At 38.1% G+C, this 16,381-nt stretch overlaps 1 protein-coding gene across 1 annotated transcript in view; it reads right to left on the bottom strand.

The window, feature by feature from the left end:
• The window catches only part of LOC136862760 (probable cyclin-dependent serine/threonine-protein kinase DDB_G0278487), a 98,822-nt gene that overhangs the window by 44,893 nt on the left and 37,548 nt on the right, over positions 1-16,381 (bottom strand). The window contains exon 3 of the mRNA XM_067138993.2: positions 10,162-10,377. Coding sequence (XP_066995094.2) covers positions 10,162-10,377 — 216 coding nt within the window. The remainder of the gene's footprint in view (positions 1-10,161; positions 10,378-16,381) is intronic.

Raw genomic sequence — 16,381 nt, forward strand, 5'->3', positions numbered from 1 at the left:
CTTTGTGAATTCATTTTAAGTGTTTGTGTTGTTTGAGACAAAAGGTTCTGTCCTATTGTCATAGATTCAGTGTAGATTAAGTTAGTTTAGGTCCCTTCACTACAAGTTCATGTTTATTTTATGTATTAGTGAAACAGCTGATTATGTGTATGTGAAGTAATATTTTATTGGTAAATCAGAATGGTAACTTAATTTCATTTGCATCAGGAGTAGTTATCGATCCGGTTGCATTCTGTGTTAGGTGTATAGAGATGAGAGGAGGAAGTTGATATAAGAGAATGATTTAAGAAAATTTAACAATTTTTTTGTAATGATTTCATAATTTTTAACATTTTAATGATTTAATGATTTAACATTATGTAACAATTTAATTTTGTTTGTAACAGTTCAATAATTTAATAATTTTGAACATATAATGAGTAAATGATTCAGAATCAAGTTCAACAATTTATGTTCAGAAAGAACTTTATATTTTTCAATGATATATGGATAGAAGGAAGATTGGATATGAGTTAAAGAGTTCATATGTACAGGAATGTATTTCAAATTTTTGGATTTAAAAGGTTACTCAAGTGGTCAAATATATTTTCTTTTGAAATATGGTGATAATCAAATATAATAAAAACTGAGAGTGTTAATTAAAGGAATAATTTGATTAAATTAATGTCGGCAAATGATAATGAGATGTAATAAGAGTTCAATTTACTGAGATGTATTTGGATGAATTTGGAATTCAGTAACAAGATTGTTGTTTTTTTCATGGTAGTAATTTATGATGGAAGTAAATTGATTTGATATTTAGGCAGACAAACACATAAAGGTAAGAGTGAGTGACTTGGAGTGAATAATTGAGTGAATTAAACAAATCTTATATATGAATAAAATTATAATGGTTACAGTTGACTGGATTTACGAGTGATGGATTTGTACAGTAAAATGTTAGCCAAATTTTTTTATGTAGGGAGTTTTCTTTTACTTTGCCAAAGTTTATCTTTTATTTTAATAAAATTGTGTTTTTACCAAGGTTCTCATTAAGATCTTTTTATTTAATTTATCTTCTCTCTTATCCTTCCTGCTCAATAATTTAAGATTAGTTGTATGATTCGAAGATATCACAGTGGGTATTATCAGTTTAGTGACCCTGGGATTGATTTAGCCGGTGCCATATTTCAAAGGCTGGAAGGGTAGAGGGTTGAATATATATATATACACACACACCTTAATATTTTAAGGTTAAGTTACACACTAGTGTCCAAAAGTTAAGCATAAGTTACGAGTAAGCAGGGCAACCGGAAATAGACCCCAAATCGCACGACATATGCACCTACACCAACCTTACGTGTTCGCTCCGTATAGGAAAGGAGCGTTCCCTGCTTTGATTAGTGGCGTAACCGCAAGGTAAACACAGCCAGTGCCTGCACCCCATATTCCCTCAGTCGTGTTTGCCCTGTTATAGTGTGCGGAGTGTTGCCTTGTGGTGAACGTGAGAACATAATGGCACAACAACGCCATTTCGATCCCGTTTTGCAGGGTATAATACTCGGCCGCTGGATGCAGGCCAGACACAGACAGAAGTTGCCGTATTCTTGAATGTGCCACGAAGTGTCATTTCCAGGCTTTGGAGACGATTTTGAGACACAGGAGATGTTAGTCGTAGGTCAGTACCAGGTCGACCAAGGGTGACCACCCCACAGCAGGACCGATATCTGGCCTTAACCGCCCGACGACATCGGAGTGCACCTGCATATAATTGTCGGCGGAGCTTGCAGTCGTCTGAGGGGTTGCCGTTTCCCAGCAAACTGTGTACCAGAGGTTCAGAACAGCAGGGCTGTTTGCTCGTTTACTGTGGAGCCGTCAACATCGAAAATGGACCATGAATGAATGGAGGCATGTGCTCTTCACAGATGAATCCCGCTTCAGTTTACAGAACGATTCCCGTTGCACATTAATCTGGAGAGAACTGGGTAGCCGATACAACCACAGGAACGTCGTGGAACGGGACCAGTATGGTGGTGGTGGCTTCATGGTGTGGAGCGGCATCATGTTGAATGGCCGTATGAACCTGCACATCTTCATGGGGGGTCCGAGGAACAGTGTTAACGCTCGACGATACAGGGATGAGGTACTGAGACCGCATATTCTACTCTTCAGAGGTGCGGTTGGTCCAGACTTCCTCTTAATGGACAATAATGCCCGATCGCACCGCGCTGCTCCGGTGGATGAATTTCTGGCTGGGAAAGACATTCATCACATGGACTGGCCAGCGGGGTCTGCGGATCTGAATCCTATAGAACATGCCTGGGATGCATTGGGGAGGCGAACTGCATCCCATCAGCTTTCACCAAGGCCCCTCCAAGACCTTCGCATTGCCCTTTCGGACGAATGAGATCGACTGCCACAAGAGTTATTGGACCATCTGATAGACAGCTTGTCACGTCGCTGCAAAGCATGTGTGGCTGTTGGGGGTAACCATACACCCTATTAACAGCATATTATATTGTGGAAGAAATTGCCAAATTATGTTATTTAGTATTAAAAACTTCATTTTTTTTGTCCGTATTGACTCAAGATTTTACAATGCTTGGTAAAGCTAAAGGTTCCACCTATTCAATACATTATCATAATGGTCTGTTTAGAACATCACATATTTATTTAACTTATTGTAAAATACATCTTTGGGACCGGTTTCGGTAATCCACTATGCCATCATCAGCCATTGAAAGTTTAATAGCAAGGAACATTCAAAAAAGTAAAAATATGCTATAGAATCAGTTTAGAATGTATGCTTGGCATACTTTTAACAGCAAGTCCTATTCTAATGAAAAACATTAAAAAGTAGCTAGATAACATTTACCCATTGTACTATACAAATAACATGTCTTGTTTTGAAAAAATACAGTATCATTTAATACGTCTAAAATTATTTTGTATATGATTGAAAAAGTCTATGATTTAGTGTAGCTTATGTACAAGAAATTCATATAAAATTGATAAGTGATTCTACAAAGCATTTGCCATTTTAAACAACAGTTTTTAACAGCAAGTCCTATTCTACATGAAAAACATTAAAAATGGCTAGATAACATTGATCCATTGTATTATACAAGTAACATGTCTTTTTTAAAAATTAGTATTATTTGGTGCATCTAAAACTGTTTTTTAGGTGATTGAAAAAGTCTATAATTTGGTGTAGTTGATGTACAGGAAGTTCATATAAAATTGATAGATGATTCTAGAAAACATCTGCCACTATTAAAGCACCGTTTTTTGGTTCCTCATGATATGCGACTTATACTGTTTGATAATATATACAGGTTCTTCTGTCTTAAAAATTATTGACAAAACAGTCTATGTTTGACTAATATAAGGAGTAGCAGTTTTCTGATATGTTTAATCTTATTTTAGTATTTGAAACTGCTTCGTAGTTTTTTTCAAGATAAATGACTGTATGGCTGAGGCCGAAATTATGGTTGAGATCTTGAATATTATTTTATATGCCAGGTAGAAGTGGGCAGTAATTCGTATTAATCTCGAACCAGCACGGACCTAAAAAGGAAATTGTAAATTGAGTATGAGTTATTGAGAATGAAACGCGGTACTATAGAAAAGAATTAAAGATATGAAACTCACCTCAGGTTGAATGTAACAGCGTGTAGAGAGAGTGAGGAACAAATGCTGAATGTCAAACGCCAGCCACCTGGCTCGCCTGTGTGGCGGGGCACATTATGTAGGGGAAGGGAAAGTAGGAGAGGTTGCGGTCGGGTGTATCTGTGTGTCAGGGGGGGCGTGGGCTTTGTCGGAGATAGTAAACTAGCGCGCTACGTAATATTTTAATATAATACAATGGGTCAATGTTATCTAGCTATTTTTAATGTTTGTCATTAGAATAGGACTTGCTGTTAAAAGTATGCCGAGCATACATTCTATACTGATTCTATAGCATATTTTTACTTTTTTGAATGTTCCTTGCTATTAACCACTCCAGAACCAACCTACTCTATGTGGAATCCAACTGCCGATTTCTAATTCCACCAGACTGCTCGGTATTCACATTACGGACAATCTGAAATGGAATAAACACGTGGAGGAAGTGAGGTGTAAGGCATACCGGGCGCTAGGTTTCGTCTGCAGATGTCTCTCGGGAGGAAGAAGTAAAGCCCTACGAACAGCTTATATTTCCCTTGTGCGGCCCATACTATTATATGGCCTTCCGACCTGGCATCCAACTACAACGGAAAATATGAAGAAACTAGAAGGTATCCAGCGACGAGCAGAACGTTTAATCAACAAACACATCCCCTTAAACACAGCCAGGTCATTGCCACCAGTGAACTCGTTATGTACACAAATAGATGTAGCCTTCCTTAGGAAATCCCTGACAGATAACACACACCTCTCCCCTTTCCACCGCCTGCAGCTCAATTACCGCTCTGTTAAAAGAGGCCAAGGAGTTACTCTTGTCCCTCCCTTCGCTAGAACAACCTCATATTTAAATGGGTTTTACTCAAGGGCTGCTCGTACGTGGAACCTTATACCATCTGAGGTAAAGCTACTTCCTCTTCCTCACTTCCTCCGCGAAGTAAAGAAATTGTATATGTAAATATAAACCTATATGTGATGTATATAACTTGTATAAATTAGAAGTGCAAGGAGGATGGGTGCAAGTACAGGTGTATGTGGGCGAATGTATATGCGTGCGCGTGTGGGAGTGGTTGTGAATGAGTGTGTATACAGGGGTCTGAGTGAGAGTATAAATGGCTGGGTGTTCTTACTCTAATATTTTCAGGATAAATCAAGATAATTATTATTCTAAGGGTACAGTGTTTGTAGTGTAAATATGTAAATTTAAAATTGCCTACATAAGTTTGTATGTAAATATTCAGTAGAGTTTATGTACACATGTGGAGATGGAGGCCCTTCCGTGTATGTGAGGCTTGCCCTTTCTCCATCTACCACCCCTAAATTGTACATGTACAATTTAAGGAAAAAATAATAATAATAATAATAATAATAATAATAATAATAATAATAATAATAATAATAATAATAAACTTTCAATGGCCGATGATGGCATAGTGGATTGCCGAAACCGGTCCCAAAGATGTATTTTACAATAAGTTAAATAAATATGTGATGTTCTAAACAGACCATTATGATAATGTACTGAATAGGTGGAACCTTTAGCTTTACCAAGCACTGTAAAATCTTAAGTCAATACGAAAAAAATTAAAAAATGAAGTTTTTAATACTAAATAAGTCTGCCTACCAGGCAGAAAAAAAAGCCTATCTTTATAAAAACTTACGTATAAAAAATAGGGGAATTGAGCAAGGATATTAACTTTATTAAAAAGTGTATTGAAAATAAATTAACTCCAAAATTTCTAAAGAACAGAAAGTATGTTTCAACACATCAAAGAAAACAATAAACTTTGGCTTCAAAATGAACTGAAATTTCTACACAAGAAAAAATCCTTTTTAAATAACCGATTATATGAAACTCATCTCGAAGTCACCAAATTACTACCAGCTGCACAATGGAATATTTTCCAAAACACAGTACAAAATACATTAAATAAAATACTTTCCCACAAACAAAATACGTTGGATAGAAAGTTCCAGATTCTTCTCAATGAAGCCAACTCGAACAAAGCGCCATCTAGAAACACATCCTCAAATAATACACAAACTCAAAGCCTACCTCAAAATCTAGCCCAATTTCATCAGCCATTTGTGAACCTATCAAAAATTAACTTCGACCAAGAAGAAATAATAATGCTCTCCAAAGGACCAAAACATAACTGGCCTAATTGCAACACCGCCAATAAGGCTAAACAACTAATTATCGAAACAGAAGCAGCTATCAATAAAATGCCTACAGACATTCAAAACGAAGTTAGGTATGAAGCTAAAAAACAAATTAAAAATATCTTCAGCACACCAACTATAGATTTTAATACAACGCAGCTTGAAGACAGAAAAAAGATCTGTCAGCTTAAAAATAAAATAAAAAATTCAAATGTTATCATCACCAAAGCAGATAAAGGCAACGCCACTGTTGTTTTAGACCAAACAGATTACATTACAAAAACACGAAACTGTTTTACAGACAAAACTTTCACAACCATAGATAAAGATCCAACGCAATCTATTCAAAAACAACTTAAACAAATTCTTAAAAATATAACATGCCTCTTTACTGACAGTGAAAAGAACAAATTAATCAATATGAACCCCGGTCTACCAACAGTAAAAGCACAACCTAAAATACACAAAAACGGTGTTCCTATACGCCCTATAATAAACTTAAGACCTAGCCCTCTGTACAAAACAGCGCAGTTCATACAACAATTTCTAAGTAAGCATTATACATTTCAAGCCAACAAATCAATAAAAAACACTGCAGAACTAATTCAACGACTAGAAAATTTCAAATTACAGGCACATCATATCATGCATTCATTCGATATCACCAATATGTACGCCAACATCGAACCTGAAAAAGTTATACCAATCGTTCTAAAAAATTTGCGTGCTCACAGCCAAATTAGTCAACTTGAAATAGACGATTTCATACTAATCTTGAAGTTCCTAACTAACAATAATTATTTCATTTCTAACAAAGTAATTTATAAACAGGACGGACTGGCTATGGGCTCACCGGCATCAGGTATCTTAGCTGACATTTATATAGATTTTCTGGAACACACTAAAATCATAAATAATAAGATATTCAATAATATAGCCTTATGGGCCAGATTTATAGATGATACATTTATAATAATGGATCAACGCACTACTGATTCCCCTTCCACCTTAATAAATCTCAACAACATCGATAATGATATCAAATTTACAATAGAATCCGAAATTAATAAAACCCTAAATTTTTTAAATCTAACCATTACCAGGCGCCCATCTTCTTTTGAATACAAAATCTATGGAAAACCGACACACACAGCCACGACCATCAAACACGACTCTGAACATCCTCCTAGTCATAAAAGAGCTACATACAATAATTTAATACAGAGAGCATTTAATGTACCCATGTCCAATATAGAACGTAAAAAAGAAAACACTATACGCAAAATTGCATCTTATAATGGCTACAACAAATGTTTTATAGAACGCATAATTTATAAATTTAAACACCAACCAAAGACTAAATTACAAAAAGAAACACCCAAAACAAAGACATATGCTACTTTCACCTTTAACTCTGACATCTTCCGATTAACCAATATTTAAAAAAAAAAAGAAATGTCAATATTGCCTTCAAAACTAACAATAGAAATTTAGATATTTTCTACAATTCCAAATCGGTTAATGTACAAAAACCATTTGATAGATCAGGTGTATATAGGTTTCATTGCAATGACTGTACCAGTGTTTACCTTGGACAGACTGGGAGATCATTTAATATCAGATACAATGAACATGTCAATGCCATAAAATCTAGAAAATTTTCGGCAATAGGCCAACACATACAGGAATACAAACACAATTTTTACGGTACCAACAAGGACTTGGACATCATCGAAACAATAAATAAAGGCCCACTCTTAGACCTAACGGAGCAATGTTACATTACTCTAGATCAATATTACAATCCCAATTACAATCTAAATGATATTTCGGAAAAACCTACAATTTTATTTGACATGATTATTTCATTGATTAACAGTTTAAAAATTCCTAAAAATCAATCAGTACATAAAATATTACGTAGCGCGCTAGCTTACTATCCCCGACAAAGCCCACGCCCCCCCTGACACACAGATACACGCGACTGCAACCTCTCCTACTTTCCCTTCCTCTACATAATACGCCCCGCCACACACGCGAGCCAGGTGGCTGGCGTTTGACATACAGCATTTGTTCCTCACTCTCTCTACACGCTGTTACATTCAACCTGAGGTGAGTTTCATATCTTTAATTCTTTTCTATAGTACCGCGTTTCATTCTCAATAACTCATACTCAATTTACAATTTCCTTTTTAGGTCCGTGCTGGTTCGAGATTAATACTAATTACTGCCCACATCCACCTGGCATATAAAATAATATTCAAGATCTCAACCATAGTTTCGGCCTCAGCCATACAGTCATTTATCTTGAAAAAATACTACGAAGCAGGTTCAAATACTAAAATAAGATTACACATATCAGAAAACTGCTACTCCTTATATTAGTCAAACATAGACTGTTTTGTCAATAATTTTTAAGACAGAAGAACCTGTATATATTATCAAACAGTATAAGTCGCATATCATGAGGAACCAAAAAACGGTGCTTTAATAGTGGCAGATGTTTTCTAGAATCATCTATCAATTTTAACTTCCTGTACATCAACTACACCAAATTATAGACTTTTTCAATCACCTAAAAAACAATTTTAGATGCACCAAATAATACTAATTTTTAAAAAAAGACATGTTACTTGTATAATACAATGGATCAATGTTATCTAGCCATTTTTAATGTTTTTCATGTAGAATAGGACTTGCTGTTAAAAACTGTGGTTTAAAATGGCAAATGCTTTGTAGAATCACTTATCAATTTTATATGAATTTCTTGTACAAAAGCTACACTAAATCATAGACTTTTTCAATCATATACAAAATAATTTTAGACGTATTAAATGATACTGTATTTTTTCAAAACAAGACATGTTATTTGTATAGTACAATGGGTAAATGTTATCTAGCTACTTTTTAATGTTTTTCATTAGAATAGGACTTGCTGTTAAAAGTATGCCAAGCATACATTCTATACTGATTCTATAGCATATTTTTACTTTTTTGAATGTTCCTTGCTATTAAACTTTCAATGGCTGATGATGGCATAGTGGATTACCGAAACCGGTCCCAAAGATGTATTTTACAATAAGTTAAATAAATATGTGATATTCTAAACAGACCATTATGATAATGTATTGAATAGGTGGAACCTTTAGCTTTACCAAGGATTGTAAAAAAAAAGTTATGTTAGTTGTTGTCAAAGGTGTACCTTAGCTATCAGAACCTTTCCGACACTGTTTTTTTTTTTTTGGACAAGTTGTGTGAAATATGGTGTGTGATTTAGCTTCCATTTGTTTAGCAATCCGTCTGTCATTCCTATCAGGTGATTTAGTGATTAAGCTTAACTTTTGGACACTAGTGTCTAATTCTTTCAAGGACACAGTATGTTAAGTACTTTTGTCAATTTTAGATATACATGACTGAAGATGAGCTAGATTAAGGTCAAAACTAGTACCACAGTGTGATGTTTGTATAGTCGCATCAATAAAATATGTATTGATTAGGTTGACATTCTTTTTCATTCTATTGCAATTGTCCATCAATACAGATCAACATGAAAATTATTTCATATGATATTTAGAATAGATGTGGTGTTGTCAGTGTTGCTTGTAAATTAATCATCCAAGCAGTCACTTCATCCAGTGGCAGGTAGCAGCATACTACAAACACAGTCCTTCCTTGTCTAGAGGTGGCCTTTAGCATGAGACACTCCCAGTCTCCTGTTAACTCTGAGTGGGAAACTAGCGCCAGAGCAGATTACACAGCAACCATAAATCCCTCCCCCTTTCTTTTTGCTACTACGGACCTGATTTCTCTCTTGATCGCACAGAAACATTAGAAAACCGTACAGATTATAGATTAATAATTTCAAGATTTTCCATGAATAAATAAATAAATAATGAACAGCATTTAGACAAAGGAAAGAAAACGTGCTGTCAGAGAATAAATGAAGTGATTTTGGATGACAAACGAGTAATGGTTACTTAATGTGGTTTTTAATGCTCTTAAATAGTTAAAAAGAAAGGAATGAGCTCAAGTAATCATTAAGGAAAAGCATTTTATGGATACATCCTGGCTGACATATACCATGTTAAAAGCAAGCATGTGTACAGAAAATACTGTACTGACACATTTAACAGTTTATCTTCCAACAACAGTTGATGCCTGAAAAAAAAAAATTACAAACTTGGGCTCAGAAATCAACTACCACACTAAGTTCCAAAGCTTCACTTCTTCCCTCCTAGCCAAAAAGCTTCTCTCCAGCTGTCCCACAACCCAAAGTCACTTTTCTAATTCCAAAATCAACCTCACACACTCTCTCCCTTTTGATGTTATATTAATGGAACAAATTCTCAGGCCTACCTGTGCCTGCCGAATTTGCCTCTGAGCCTTTTCCTGCTCATATTCCAATCTCATCTTCTCTTGCTGCTCCCTTACACGCCTCATAATGGCTTCCTCCTCTTTTCTTTCCTTCTCTCTCTGTAGAGCTTCAAGTCGCTTTTTTTCTTCAATCTGCTGCCTAAGTTCTTCTTGGTATGCTAGATGTCGCATTCGTGTCTTTAACTGTTGATCGTCTGCCTAAAAAATAAACAGCATAATAATAATGGTCCAAGAGAATCTTACTAGAATTTGTAACCAAATTTCAAAAATGTAACAAAGTTATAAAATTTTGTACAAAATAAGTGGAAAAACACTTGACCTACTACCGTAATAAAAATGTTCAAAAGAAAAGTTTCACTCAAAAAACCTATTCAATAATATTTCTGATAGAACTGTGCTTTAAGTCATCAGAAGAAAATCTTGACTGTCCACGAGAAAGGCTTCTAACAAGGCAAAGGCTCTTAAACAATTTTTAAGAAGGCTTTCTCGTGGACAGTCAAGATATTCTTCTGATGACGCAGAGCACAGTTCTTTGCAAACCGTAAAGAATTTCACATTATTTTCTTGACACGGCATAAGCCCAAAAGCCTGTATCATTTATAAGCACGGGCTGTGAAAGCACCAATGGCAATATTTCTGATATTATTTTCTTACCAGGGTACAATCAACCTTGTCATTTTGAAATCATATCCCATCTTTTCCACCTACCATACTTAATAAGATAAACCTGTAAGCAAATTTTAACTGCCAATTCAAGAAGGGGAGAGAGAAGGGGGTGGGGCGAAGAGGCAGTAATCAAAACAACTCTTTATTCATTTGGAGTCAGTAGATAACACTGACAAAGGGAGGGGGAGAGAGAGAGAGGGGGGGGGGGGGGGCAGTAATCAAAACAACTCCTCTTAAACCTATTCTAGGAAAGCCATTTTAGTGCAACAGTCGAACAAGCAGGGTCCGATTGAGTGCTTTGTTGTGATAAACATGAATAATTTTGTGATAATATTGGGTACGCATATTCCTTCTAATTAAATTCAATTGTTGAGAGAAATTTTTACATTACAATACAACTACATAAATTGTAACAATAATAACATACAGAAATATAAGAACTATTCAATTAATTTTTCATCATGTCAAAGTTTATTCCATATATAAATGGCACACTTTCAACAATACTGACGACTTGGTCTTAATAGCAGACTGTGCCGAAAGCCTGCAGTCTAACATCTTGGAACTTGAAAATAGGTGCAATGAGTATGGTATGAAAATTAGCCTCTCGAAGACTAAATTGATGTCAGTAGGTAAGAAATTCAACAGAACTGAATGTCAGATTGGTGATACAAAGGTAGAACAGGTCGATAATTTCAAGTATTTAGGTTGTGTGTTCTCCCAGGATGGTAATATAGTAAGTGAGATTGAATCAAAGTGTAGTAAAGCTAATGCAGTGAGCTCGCAGTTGTGATCAGCAGTATTCTGTAAGAAGGAAGTCAGCTCCCAGATGAAACTATCTTTACATCGGTCTCTTTTCAGACCAACTTTGCTTTATGGGAGTGAAAGCTGGGTGGACTCAGTATATCTTATTCATAAGTTAGAAGTAACAGACATGAAAGTAGCAAGAATGATTGCTGGTACAAACAGGGGGAACAATGGCAGGAGGGAACTCAGAATGAGGAGATAAAGGCTAATTTAGGAATGAACTCAATGGATGAAGCTGTACGCATAAACCGGCTTCGGTGGTGGGGTCATGTGAGGCGAATGGAGGAGGATAGGTTACCTAGGAGAATAATGGACTCTTATGGAGGGTAAGAGAAGTAGAGGGAGACCAAGATCACGATGGTTAGACTCTGTTTCTAACGATTTAAAGATAAGAGGTATAGAACTAAATGAGGCCACAACACTAGTTGCAAATCGAGGATTGTGGCGACGTTTAGTAAATTCTCAGAGGCTTGCAGACTGAACGCTGAAAGGCATAACAGTCTATAATGATAATGTATGTATGTATGTATGTATTCAACAATACTGTTTCTTGAACTTGCAATCGTTACACACATAGCTGATTTCATCGAGTTCATTACAGACTGCTTGACTGCACGTGACACATCTCTGATTCTGAGACACGTAGGCCAAGGACATATGTGACACCTTCTCTTAATCCGGCAATGCCAGAGATTTCAATTTTCGATTTTTTAATTTTTATTTAATATTCCCAGCATTCACATATTGGAGAGGCGCGAATAAGGATCAGTATGAGAAAATCTGAAGGCACACTGGTACTATATGGTACCGCACAGCATTGCCGGATTAATATCTTGTTGCTGATCTACTTCTGCTTGGGATAGTGAGAGTTCATTTCTTCCAGTGAATTGACCCATTAAGCATTGGATTCTCGAGTGAAGTTCTATGGTGGATTTCCTCTGAATCAGATTTTCTTTTGCTAGAGGTTTAACATTGCACTGCATTAACACATCAGAGGTTTTCAGCAACACGATATAAAGATTAGAAATCACAGAAAACCATCTTCAGGGCTGTTGATGGTGGGATTCAAATCCACCATCCTCCGAATGCAAGTTCGCAGCTATTACAAATCAAGTTCTATTTCAACAAAGTTTGTTTGTATGTATGTATGTATGTATGTATGTATGTATGTATGTATGTATGTATGTATGTATGTATGTATGTATGTATGTATGTATGTATGTATGTAAGCATTGTTACGTGTCGGCGGGGTAAATAAATAAGACAGAACCTGGTAGCAACCTATTTCTAAGATTTATTAACTAAGCTCTAAAACCACACACGCGCGCACGCGATTACCAAGCTCACAATTTACAAAAGTACACAGGACACACACTTATACAGTTCGCGCACTCTCTCTCTTCCAGTTTCTCACGTTTTATCTACAATGACACACCGATGCATCCAAAATGACTCTCACAAAATCCTGTCAACTTGTGTACACGGATTTATTTACAATTATTTACAAATTAAATGCACATAACCTTAATCACTTCATCACAAACAAAACACTTCATTCCAAGAAAATCAACAAGCCACCATCTTAACAATTGCCTATCACAGTACATAGAGATTGCAACCTTGAAACACAGTTGAAACAGATGACTACCGACTGCCTACATCGGCATGTCAGCCTAACCACAACACGTGTTCACCAGTGAAACGCCTACTAAACAATAGAGTCAAGATCACCTCTTTATATAGGTGCCTCGCCAGCTTCTAGAAAGCTACATTACAAAAAAGAAAAAACTACCTTCATGAATATTCTAGAATGCTCAATACATAGACATAGTGTACAGAATATTCTCAATCGTTCTTGTCTACCTATTACCATTCTGGAAGTTACAGTGCGTTTCACAATTATGGATTAAAAATTATATATACAGGTAAGAATGAATTATATACAGGTTCATACATTAATTAAAATGATATAAATGTCTATAAACAGTGCATATTTTATGACATAACCTCACAAAAAACGCAACTGTATCGTATGAACATATGGTGCAATATTATTATTATTACTACTATTATTATTACTATTATTATTCGAGGTCGATAGTTGCATTATTTACCCATGGGTGAGAGAATATTGTTTTCAAGTTATATCAGTTTATCACACTTGCGTCAATAACCCCCCTATAACCTGAAACATTTTCCACAGTCTATCACACTCGTCGACTTTGTCCTGGTTATAGATTGTATCTTCTTTCTTCCTCGATGTCGCTGGATGTGCTCTCCCCCTCTTGACCACATTGTGACGTGTCAGGGGTCGGGGTTGCCTCGCCACCAGCCTCCTCCTTGATAACAGTCTAAGCAATCTCCTCATGACCGCACTGAGCTGTGTCATTAGTGGCCTCCCCTTCAGGTGGACACGTGGTAGTACCAGGCTTACTCTGTGGGTGCAGCGGTTGGGTGACTCACCACAACTCCGATGAATGTATGTAAACACTTCATAGCCAGACACTGACAGGAGGATTGGCCTTTAGTAAGTAGACCCCATGGCCCAGTTGCTCATCCACCTCGACGGGACCAACCACTTAGGTGCGAAACCTGCGTGAAACCCTCCAATCTTATTACTGACTGGGTGGTTAAGTCGCAGTACTTGTTGGCCTGGTAGGAAGATCTGAGACTCTTCGACATCTTGAGCCTCGGCTTGGGTAAGGGCTCTCTTCTCGGCCAAAGCTTGCTTCTCCATGATGTTTTGCAGTTGCTGCCACCCTGCCAGGGTAACAGCTGCATCATCCTGACTAGGAGTGGGTGGTGGAGGAATCTCCCAATCCCGGTGCCGTATAGCTGTCGAACAAGGAACACCTCCTCAGGGGAATAGCCGGTGACACGGTTGATGCGTCGTCGCAGGGCAAAGGGTGGCTGGGATATCTGACGGTCCCATAGTCCATGTTCTTTGTCTATTAGGTGGAACCGTACCATCCTTTTCAGCTCCTGTTCCGTTGGATAACCGTAGCAGCTCAAAAACTACTCTTGTAGCAGGCTGGTGATGTGTCCCATCATGGCTTCAGGTACTGAAAGGCCTCAGTCCATCTTGTGAAGAGGTCGGTGATTACTAGGAGTCCGTGGTGTTCTAGGGTAAGGACCCATCAAGTCCAGGGCTATGACCTCCCACGTGCATTGTGGCCGTCTTCCTCGTAGGCTGGAATCTGCCTTCCTGTTGCTCGCCTTGGTGAAGGCACAGATGTAGCACCCCTTCACGTAATCCAATGCTGACCCAAAAGAAACCTTCGTCGGATAGACATACGGCCCTTCGCCTCCTGGATGTCTGGCTTCAGTACTGTTGTGGAACTTCTCAAGGACATCCGTTGTGTGCCGTCTGGGGATCACCACTACTGCAGGCATGTCGAAAAGGTGCGATCTGTATATCAAGAGTCCTCCGTCAATCCGGAAGTTCTTGTAGCACATCATGAATTCCCTCGGGACGAGTAGACTATCGGTGTTGTCTCCTAATCCACTGCCTCATGGTCCTACTGGGCTTGTCTTGTTCCTCCCACTGTTTGATCACTCCCAGATCAAGTTCCTTATTGATGGTCATAAGGACAGGTTCCTGGGGCTCACTCTGGTGCTTTTGTGGGAACTCCCTCTCGACAATGGTGCTCCTAGCTTCGGGTTCCAATGCCGGGTGCCTAAATAAGCTGTCTGCAGCTATGTTCGTCGGCCCTGGGACGTGACACACATCGAAATCAAATTCTGCGATTAACAGAGCACATTGCATCAATTTAGATTTTGAGCCAGAGACCGAGTTCGACCAACTGATAGCAGCGTTATCGATGTAGAGCATGGACTTCCTTCCCTCCAAGTAGCCTCTGAATTTGCCCATGGCCTACACCATGGCTAAGGCTTCCTTGTCGCAGTGCAGTAGCATTATTCGGTGGGAGATAGCTTCCTGCTGGTATACTCTATGTCCCTTCCGCAGTCAATCCCCTCCTCTCCTAATCCAGAGCCGCTGGCGTCCGTCTGCAAGCACATTTTCCGTCGAGCGTCAGGATGGGCTAGACCGGGAGCATTGCATATCGCAGCCTTTATGCCTTGGAATGCTGCCTCTTCCTTGCTGGTCCATCGGACAGGCGGTTGTTATGGAGTAGATCGGTGACTGGTATTTCCTTCTCTTCAGTGTGGCACGAAGCTGCTATACCATCCACACAACCCAAGGAAATGACGTACTTGTCGCTTGGTCCGTGGGCTTTCAGCTTCTTCGATAGCTCGATTCTTCTCCAGTTGCCTTTCTAAGCCTTCAGATGTTAGGACATTGCCAAGATATTCTACGCAGGACTGGGCGAAGTGGCACTTCTCCAGGCGGCAAGTCAGTCCATGAATCTTCAGTCACTCCAGTACTTTCTCAAATGTACAAGGTGTTCTTGATGCTGTGAATTAAAATGTCATCGAGATACACTTGGCAAAAATCTCCAACATATCCAGATAATACCTTATCCATCAGTCGCATGAAGGTGGCAGGAGTATTTTTCAATCCCACAGGATGACTGCAAACTGGTACAATCCTCTCAATGTCACGAAGGTGGTCAGTGGTCTAGAACTTTCCTCGACCTCCACTTGCCAGTATCCAGAGTTGAGATCCAGCCTGCTGAAAATCCTAGACCCACTTACTCGTTTCAGCAAGGTTTTCAGGTAAGGTATGCAGTACGCATCACTAACGTTCTTCATGTTCAACCTGCGGAAA

This window comes from Anabrus simplex, chromosome 2 (genome assembly GCF_040414725.1).
Source record: "Anabrus simplex isolate iqAnaSimp1 chromosome 2, ASM4041472v1, whole genome shotgun sequence".
Lineage (NCBI taxonomy): Eukaryota > Metazoa > Arthropoda > Insecta > Orthoptera > Tettigoniidae > Anabrus > Anabrus simplex.